The sequence below is a fragment of the Mizuhopecten yessoensis genome, unplaced genomic scaffold, assembly GCF_002113885.1.
Source record: "Mizuhopecten yessoensis strain PY_sf001 unplaced genomic scaffold, ASM211388v2 scaffold11039, whole genome shotgun sequence".
In the NCBI taxonomy this organism is placed as follows: Eukaryota; Metazoa; Mollusca; class Bivalvia; order Pectinida; family Pectinidae; genus Mizuhopecten; species Mizuhopecten yessoensis.
In genome coordinates, this window is record NW_018408848.1 from 584,254 (window position 1) to 594,951 (window position 10,698).

At 33.3% G+C, this 10,698-nt stretch overlaps 1 protein-coding gene across 1 annotated transcript; it reads left to right on the top strand.

Annotated features, from left to right (window-relative positions):
• The first annotated feature begins 923 nt into the window (after positions 1–923).
• LOC110464871 (disrupted in renal carcinoma protein 2 homolog) lies at positions 924–9,821 on the top strand. The gene is made up of 13 exons (XM_021520322.1): positions 924–1,061; positions 1,619–1,882; positions 2,412–2,499; positions 2,764–2,927; positions 3,333–3,393; positions 4,423–4,496; positions 5,203–5,253; positions 5,448–5,577; positions 6,068–6,176; positions 7,394–7,461; positions 7,793–7,911; positions 8,407–8,592; positions 9,061–9,821. Exons 2-13 carry the CDS (start codon positions 1,636–1,638, stop codon positions 9,255–9,257), a joined length of 1,494 nt encoding a protein of 497 aa, XP_021375997.1. The 5' UTR covers positions 924–1,061; positions 1,619–1,635; the 3' UTR covers positions 9,258–9,821.
• Positions 9,822–10,698: the final 877 nt, after the last annotated feature.

Consider the following 10,698-nt stretch of genomic DNA (forward strand, 5'->3'; position numbering starts at 1 on the left):
TGACACATTCATCTAAAGCGTTGTGACAAACGTATTCTCTGAAATAACAGACGTCGCCAAAATGAACACACATCTATTTATAATTTTTAATGTTTATCATTAATTTGGGTCAATTTTGATTTTGATACCACCCCTGAAATCGTCAAGTCTTTATGTCACTCTGTTAAAACGAAAGGGAAAATATGGGAAATGCCCCATTACCCCTTCCACAATTGATGGAAATCGAAGACAGATGAATCTCAAGTGCTTATCGGACGGAGTAATCGGGTATATACTTGTATTTGTATTTGTGGCAATCGACCGGCTTGTATGTATGCGGTTTGTGACAATGCTACCGTGTATATAGGACAGGTATCGTTGAACTGTATAAGCATTATAGTGATATCTGTTGTATGTTGTGGACTGCTCAGTCTCCAGACATACATATTATTGGAATTTTTTGGCACACAATTAAGAGGACGATCCTGAACCATGAATAAATGACCCCCCAAATCAGCTGATCTAAGTCATACACAACATAAATATGTCACGGTGTACAATAAAATATATTCCAAATATACAAAAACCAATTTCAAGACTATCATAGAATGTATTCAATCCAAATGGCACCATTTTAAGTATTTAATGTAAGTTAGCATGCTTGTTTTTGCTAGTCGCAAGCGCGACAAATCTTAAATTGCACCCGCCATTTTCTGCGAATATTTTTGTGCACGACACTGTAGTAACAAGGCCATATGAGATTGTTTACAAATTGAAAAGAACAATTGTCACGCGTAACTGAAGGATGTTTAAATAGCATACATCTCCATAAACAATACTCAGGTAAATGTATAATGTCCTTCCCCTAACCCTCAAACCAGTTATAACTGGTCAGTTCTTGTTCAAGCTAACACAATGCAATAAAATAACCACCACTGAGAGTGTATTTAATGATATTATGTAAAGAAGCTACAGTATAAAATGATCGACACATGCTCGGTTTGGTTTATTTTAGAGTTATATTTCTTTTGTTCGTTCCTTGCCTTCACAGTCAACGTTCCACGTCATCAGAAGAAACCAGAGTATGTATACAGTTAGTTTTACAAGAATGTCAACGGTTTAATGTCTTATAGTGTGACATTTTCTGTCACCACTTAACGTTTGTGGCAAGATAATTAGATTGACTCAAGTCAATATCACGTTAATTGTGTGAGATAAATAAGTCTATTTATCACGAAAGCTAAATGGTTTGGCATGTTAAATATCACTTAGAAAAGAGATAACAATGTTTTCCCTTTTCGCAAATATGAAGAGAAACTACGCAATACTGACAATGTTTATTGGGCGTCCTAGATTTAAAATATCCAGCAGCACTAATCTCATTACACTAACATGCGGTCTAACGCAAGGTTACGAAAAGGTAGTATTACAGGGTCAAAAAGTTGGATTTCTGCGTCAAAATATTTGAAATGAATTCGACATTTTTATCAGGTGGTGGCAGACGTAAGTGTATATAACCATTAAGTTAGCACTTTCCTGTGCTTTCCATTAAGTCTCTCTTTATATGCATACATATTATATTTTTGTATCTGCAAAACATTTTCACATGATGATTTCAAAGAAAGTCTACGGTTTTCAGAATTTAAAACAACCATAATGAACGAGTTGAAGCCATTACTGCGCGTGAAGCCGAGGACGTACGCCCGCCGCTGGTGGGTCCTCATCTACGTCAGTTTAGCATATATATTTATCACGCTCGGCTGGAATTCTTGGGGCCCGATAAGTCAGTCGGTTGAGTATGGTTTCGGCTGGGACGACTCCATCATAGCAGACATCTTGAATGTTGGAAAAATTGGAGTAATCGGCAGTATCATCCCGCTGAGTTACTTAGTGGATACGAAAGGTAAAACATTTCTATATTACTTCATTATTGATTTATTGATAATGTCATCAAGGAGATGAATCATTGCTTCCTACTATGTGACCTTAGTTTGCCCCTCTTTATTCACTTATATTTATTATACCTTACGTTTACATTGCAATCAATGTTGGTTTGAACAAATATGCTTCTGGTAAACTGTACCTCGCCATTCTATTTCTATTTTACATTACACATACAAACATTATACAATGGTGACGTTACAGGTTTTATAACTTATTATTTGGTATATTTCGCCTTCACTTCATTTCATTTAGCTAGAAACGCATGGGAACTATATAACACTTAGAAACCATTATGAGGTGTCCTAATTGAAATAAGTCCAGGACATTTAAATTTAAATCATTTTAAAATCGAGATCGGTGTTTAAGATACAATAGATATTCAAATGTGTACAATAAGTTTTGATTTTGTGATAATAAAACTTGATTGAAACGAAATTAAAGGTTCTTAAGTTCCGAACACAATTAACAATGATATTTGCTGTTGATAGGAATTCGTCTAGTTATGATAGTCAGCACCACTCTTACACTGATGGGATATGTGATACGCTGTTTTATTGACCAGTCAACTTCAACGTGGTACGTACTTCGTAAAACAAAATAACATATAACTACTTCTGTGTATCATTATAAACGATTTATCAATTGATAAGTAAATTCTTTCCAACTGTTTTTTTTTATCGAAAAATAGATTGAGACTTGTGCCGTTGTGTTGTTAATTGTATAATCCATTTGCATCTACAAAAACAGGAGATATAGCTTTTGTCTTGTATAGTTGATTTTAAATATATCTATTTAGATAATTTTATATATAAATTTTGTAATGAATGAATGACTTCTTAGGCTAGCGCTGCTGGGACAGTTTGTTATCGGAAGTGGAATGGGAATCACATTTGGAGGGCCAGCCGCCATGTCCGTTGCATGGTTCCCGCCGAAAGAGCGTACCTCAGCCACATCTATTGCAGTCATGAGTACATATCTTGGCTATGGGATCGCCTATGTCATCCGTACGTATCAGATCACTCTACCTGAAAACGTAATGGTTACATTCCTTTATTGTTCGTCTATGTAATTAATTACGTTCGCAGAACTGGATCTTGCAGTAGTGCCTAAACAATGATTGAATCCAGGAACTTAAACGAGGTATAGTGTTTTCCATGTGTAATATGTCTTTTGTCGTTATATTCTTTCATGTTATGAACTAAAAAATATATTTAAAGATAATACAATATACATAATATCACAAAAGTTATTTCTAATGTATTTGTTGAAGTTACAGTACCATAGTGCGCTTTTCTTAGCTTATCATAATTATAATAAATTCATAAATAATGACGCTGTATTATTGTAATTCACAACTTTTAGCAATTCTTAGAATAACCTTATTTAACATCTTTAAATCTTTCTCATAGATCCTCTGTTCGTGTCAACGCCCGTATTTGGTGCAGAGATGTTCTCGCATCGAAATCAAAAGTAAGTCATCCTTATTTGCAGCTGCATTCGATACTGCTTTCTGCTGACATTGAAATAAAATCGAAACAAAATCAATTATGTAAATATTTGAAACCTTTTTGTAATTCATAATGACGAAAAATGCCAGCTAAAAGCAGCTCAATGATTATAGGTTTTACTTTGCTTTGATATGATGTACGTGTGTGGTACCCCTTAAAATACTAAAATAATCACATCAGAGAAATAAATCAAAAAATAAAAACATAACCAATTCCTCATCTTGATTGAACTCCTTAAAAAACATTGTCTTTGTGTTGAACTCTACCTCTTGTTAGAAGGTGCAACTGGCGAAGCTACATTAGTTACGTGTACAAGTCAGAGTAAATGTACTGGTAGCATGATGATATATAACAATAAACATTCTAAAGTGAACAAAATAAACGTGCATCGAAATCATCGTCCCGCCCGTGAATGTTACGTTACACAAGATATCCTATGATTATTATGTTTACATTTAAATAAAGTGTAAATATATATTTACAATTTTAAAAAGTAAGTGCTTCAATTGTTACCCTTCGACCTATATTTCATATTGATCTCGCCGCCATACTGGCACATACCATATCTCGTTCAAGTTTAAAGCTTACAATACTAATCAAGGTCAATATTTTAAGAAACTTCCATGTGTGATTTCATACTATTTAATTAAGTATTATAAATGATATTACATTTTCGAGTCTACGGGCTATGAATGAACATTGTGATAATGTAAACTAATTCCACTTATTTTTTGGTGAGGAAAAACAATTCTTCAACTACTATTACTGAATCGTATAAACAACATAAAACGGCATTATGACAGTCAGAACTGGCCAATCTAATCACCCATTCTGAAATTGTCAGTTAAAGTCAATAATATTCGTCTAACTGATTTGAGGATTCACGAACCATTTCTGTTCTTGTACTACTCATACGTTAAACTTTTACCAATGATTTATATAAGTATCTAAAATTATTTTATAGACAGTTTTATGATTATCTGAATTACAGTGAACTCGCGAACTATACCGATCATGACCTTAGTCTTGCCGCTAACTCGACCAATGTTAGTACGGCTAATGTTGGTATGTATGGTAAAGGATTGGAAATGCTTTCATTTATTGTATATTGTGATTATTCTTGGAGTGTAAGGACAGATTGTGTGTTTATTTACGAAGAGTATGCATTTGCTATTTACAACGACCCAAAGCTTATTATTGAACATGTAAAACGTTTACCTCGAACTTATTCATTTTCAATTCGTTTTAATAGTCAATCTATGAAACGGCGTTAACAAGCTTGCACATAAAGTAAAGTGACCTCGAAGGTCCTACGTCGTTAAATCAAAACTGACAGAGATACCACCTCTATTGCGCTTCTTATGTTCATATCAAAACAATAGAATACCACCCGTTATTTGAGCCCACTTTATGGATGTCCCAATTAAAAGTGTTAACTGTTCCTAGTTGCTTTCCTTAAATAATGATCATTATGCATAATATATATTTGTATCTGTGTTGATTATTTATTTACTTTCCAAGTTGCCTATCACGATTTAGTTGTAGTATTATTAAGGAATTTTGTAGATGTTTGTTTATGTTAACGCCGAAGCTACATGAGTGATCAGTATCATTAACCACTAATCTCTTGTTCATATAGATTTTTTGCATGACATGAATTCACATTAATCTTGAACTTTTTTTTCAAAGATGTTCCTTTCTTTATGTTAAAACAAAATGTATTTTTGATAACTTTCATAATTGTATATTTCTACATGCTTTCTCATTTCAGTTTTGAACAAAGATATCATAAAGGAGGAAACAATGACACTGATATACATAGGTAGGCATGTTGTTGATGAACTCACGTTTTAACGTCAGCAATACATCTTATGTCAAAGTGCAATAGGCTGAAAATGGCGTTTTGACAGTTTTCATAGCGGTACGAAAGCCAGTGATTTATCAGATTCGCGTATTTGGTAGGAATTAAAAATCATATGATCTATGGATATGTAAATGGTTGCTGCTTGTTTACAGAGACGGTGATTGCAGCTGCATTTGTGGTAGTAACCGTGGCTCTAGTCCCACAAGCGCCGCCTACGCCACCTTCAAATAGTGCCAACGCAATCAGGATGGGATACACCAAAGTATTGTTACACGTCATAAGGTACGTTTGTACAAGAAAATCAGTTGTTTAGATATTGTATGGTAACTAATATTCTAACTGTAGAAAACTATTGGCAGACTCTTGAATCAATCACCGACCTATATGTTGTCCTCGTGTTGAAGGAATTATATATATTATTTCCATTTGTTCATTCTTATTTGTTTTATTCTTTGTTGTTTCGTAAACTGAATTTCACATCTCTAATGACAACTTTGTATATTATCATTTTCAATAAGTTGCCTATGAATACCTTATCTGCATTTCCACGTCAATGTAAATTAAAAGGAACAAACAAAACGTAACAACTATTAGGAAACATTTATCATGAATGCATGGCATTTCCTTTAGCTGTACTTGTATTGCAAGTATTGACAATTATCTATTAGTTATATAACAGCCACAAACGCTTCTGATAATATGGCTGTTAAATGAAATATTTCAAAACAAATTCCGGTTAATTATTGTTGTTTTCTGTTTCATTTTCATTAAGGAATGGATTCCTGTGTCTGCTCCTCCTTTTCACTGGGGTGTTGGTAGGCATGTATTCCACGTGGATTTCCATATTTGAAATAACGTTCGGTCACCTCGGTGTCTCCCAGGTAACACACCTATAATTTAAAGTTATTTATATTAATATTAGAATATATGGTCTCTTTCAAAACTGACAGTAACGAATTTGATGTCGATTTTACCATCAGGTTTTTCGTATCTTTTATTTCTTTAGATTTTCTTATCATTTAATGAATATTTTGTTTTGCAAACTGCCTTTACACGATCAAATCAGTAAACATTTGGTCTAAAAAATAACAAAATAACAACATTTGACGTGAATGTGGCCTAGCTTTGAGAAGGAATGTTGACTTGCCAATACCTGTTTATATTATAAGCATTAAAGTATAGTGTTCAATAGTTAATAGAAGGCATCGGCTATTGCTTATGTGTACGTTATCGATTGGTTGAACAGTATATATGTTTATTTTAAAAGCGATAAGTACTTTCAAAAATGGAGTTTCTTTCTCGGCAATCCAAAAGAGTCTTGGCCATCATTGTAAAACAATGCAATATGTGTATGGCGAAATGATGCATATATTACCTGCAACATACATGATGCAGACCAAATGTTACCAATTATAAAGCCAGGGCAATAATCAGTCAAGCGTGACATTGACAATAATGGTCTTCAAAGGAAACATTTATATCGTTACACAGCCGATCCGCCGTTTATAGATGTTGTTGACGACAGAATACAATAGTTTGACAAAATAGCATAACACGAGCATGTGACAAATATATCCAATTGAAGGAAGATTTGCAAACATACTACTAGATTCGTCGAAACATTCAGATTTGATACAAAATAGAAATAAATAAACTTGTCATAAGTAAACGTGTTCGCTTTTAAATTTTGAATATTTCAAACAATATGAACAACTTACTTCTTATCAATTAATTTTCAATATGAATCAAGCATTAAAAACAACATTTTACATATGCATTCTCTCTTTTCAAAGGCATGACTATATTTTGAGTGTCCAGTATTGTAAATTGTACGTTCATGTTGTGTTAGTTTTGAGACAAATTCATTCAACTGTGATGTTCTATGCCTACTCCATTCATTTCCCAAAACGAGCGGCCCAAGCATTATGTCAACTTTGTTTTTTGAAGCAAATCTGTATGATTGTACGTCGAGACTATTTTACTTGTGTACCATAACAAGAGCTTGTTTTAACATAAGATTTTAAACACCAGTCAATGTAAAAAAAAAACACCAGTTGAATGTCCACACGATGATATTGATTTAATAATTTATCAACAGAAAGAAGCTGGGTGGCTCGGGTTCGCTAGCCTCATAGCAAGCAGTGTTGTTGGATTTACATGTGCACGGTAAGATTTCCCTCCGCCTGTGTATCTTTTGAGTATAGTTAAACACAACATTAAACGTAACTTCAACAGAACTTTATTGTAATAACTTGAAATGTTCTGCCTCCTCTCCAACGGTAAAACAAAATAATAGGTGTATTTATGTACATTTAAGTCCACCTTTTTGCTATTAGACGTGTGTAAGTTGTTAGTCCTAAGATGCTTTATAAAATGATGATAATTATTAATGTACTGTTTGAGCAACTCTCAGTTTTATGTTGTTCGTCTTATGCATATTTCGCAAATAGATGTGAAATTAAATTTTGGCTTTTAAACGCATACTATATCCTTACAGGTTTTCTGACGTCTGCGCTCGGAAGTTGAAGACAATTCTGATGGTGATGTTGGTTATTTCAAGTTTGATGTTCCTGTGGGTTTCCTTGTTGTGTAGCCAGTATATCGAATATAGTAGAGGTACGGTGATACGGGACACGTGACGTTCCTCATTATAAATGAATCCAAACGGCAATTGTGCATCACAAAAAGGAAAAGGAAATTTAGTTAATTTTCTGTGGTTTAAGTAAATGATTTGAAAAACAGTTTTATGGTACTAGCCTTCACGAAAATATTTAGATCGTTTCCATATTATGGTACTTAATATAGTTCATGTATTTATATTCAGGTACTAGCACAAAGGTATAAGGGATTATTTTTGTTGATTCTACCAATTTTACCATATATTCCGTGACCGGATATGAAGAAACAATTTTGTAAACGTAACATCTGTGTTAACATCAGCAACGATTGTTTTAAAACCTGTTTATTATCGTAGTAAATACATTGAGGCAGAATGACTTTATATTAATGATAATGTTATAAATATTTCCAAACTTCTAAGAGTAAATGTTTATGCACCAATCAGGCTTATTAAAAATCATGAATTAGAAATACCGAACATTTATTTTACAGAACAACTGTACGTGTCGACTATGCTCGGCTGTGCTTTCCTTAACGGCTGTGTGCCATTACTGTATGAACAGATATGCAACGCCGCCTTCCCTATCCCAGAAGGAATCATTGTTGGAATATCTGCCCTTGTAGCAACACTTGCCGGCATTTTGTATATCTTACCACTCTCCCTGATCGAATTTGAAGGTGAATTAAAGTTTCCTTTCAGAACAAGACTCTTAAATGCAATCAATTTCAGCTAACTGTTTCTTTTGCATTGCTTGCATTAAGTAATCAACTCTCTGGAGAAGGACTTTTATTCTCAAGACACTAATAAACGCTATTATTTTTTACTGAAGCAGTTGCATAGCTTTGAAATTTAACTTATACCGAATTGATTCATTATGTTTTGTGTGATTTACTGCTTTCCTTCACAGTAAGTGCTAATTTATGATACATCATTGTTATGCTTTTTGTTATTTACATAGGATAAAGCTATTTTAAAGAGATTCCTTTGTCATATTCACATACCACCATACAAGCAATAACACCAAATTTATATAATATTAATGAAATTTAGTTTTTAGCATCATTATACTGATTTAAATGTTAAATTTGAATCAACGTTTTTCTTCTTTGATTTTGTTACAATATTCATGTTTTTTTTTATTTTAGATAATTCGTGGCTGGAATGGTCATTACTAGTGTTATGTGTGGTCGGGTGTATTGTCATACTAATCACCCCTCAGAGGAACGGACGGGCAGACCTTGACGTGTCGGTCCGTGTCACTAAGTTCGCTCATTATGAAAGACTCGGAACAGATCAGCCAGACTTACATGTGTCACAGAACCAAGTTCCAGAAAACGCTTGATATCTTGTATGGTATACGACAGACGATTTCTAAGTGACAAAATAAGTAACAACGTTTAGGAGCAAGCCTTCTAATGAGAGCCAGTTACAATTTTGTGAAGCAATTAATTTTTGAACTGAAAATAAGAAGAATATGAACTGCTGATTGTGAATCAGGAATACATCGAACTCCGCTCTGTATAATATTTCGGGCTGTTTTGAAATCTAGTTATATCAACTTCTCGTTTTTTATCGTTCCTTTATGCGTAATTTGTTATTACAGGATCTGTTGCACACTACATGTATATATACTTTTACGTATTGTCTTGTACATCTCTGCAGGAAATGTATTAACCTTTATTTTTATTTATGTTAACTCATTTTATCTCTCCATCACATCTCAAATATATGTATTACATGATTCTATTTTGAAATGGTTTGTACAAATGGATATAAAAGAATGTTCTTTACATGTATATTGTTATGTTAATAATTTCTTATCTATAAATAGATTAACAAATGTATCAACTATTTATAGTTATCTTCCTTTTTTATTTGTGTTTGGAAAGTTATACATGCACACCATCGTGAATCTTACACATTGTGTCAATAATTACCATATTTAACCTGTTCGAATAGGGGGTGCGCGTTTATGTCTTTTCCGACTAACCATATATCATAAACTGTCTGACTACACAAAGCAGTAGTCCGTTGTCATAGGTTTGTGTATGTAGTCCACAGAACAGTATTAACGTTAAATTTCAATCCGCAACTAATAATGAAGTTTATGAATAAACTAATTCCGCAAAATTATGTATGAAAAATCAAGGTGAAGGGGGAAACACAATCTGCAAGTTTGAGCACTAATGACAACTAAAAATGCTTCGACATTTTGAAGTGATATTATGTTTGCCATTGCATGGACATTTGACACAATAATTTGAAACAAACTTGGTTTAATCAGTTATGATTGCAATGTCCTTAAGTTGAAACCTTTTCTAGAAAATGGATGTTCCATTTGTATAACAAGCAATTACGATGTTTGAACTATTTAATAACATCGCTTACGCTTATGTGTTGTGTCCCCTATCCTTATACGACCTCAAATACAGCAACTGGTATGTTGACGCCCGTCTTTGCGACACAAAAGAATAACAATGCTATTCAGAGCAATTTTGTATTCATTTTATAGGGTTTAGAGCTCTATTTATGCATTACTTTAATGATTTATCAGCAAGAAATAAATCGAACTCTATTTGAAATGTCAATGACTTCAATGCCGTAGTTGTATTATAATTATTGATGTTTACAAACACGGGTGTTCATCATCATAGGCCAAAAAGCTTCTCTATCGTATTATGATGTACAATTTATTTATTTTATGATGGTGTAGAAATGATTAAATCCTTAGGTAGAGAGACAATGGTACATATCGTACATCTAAAACTTCAAATCATATATAA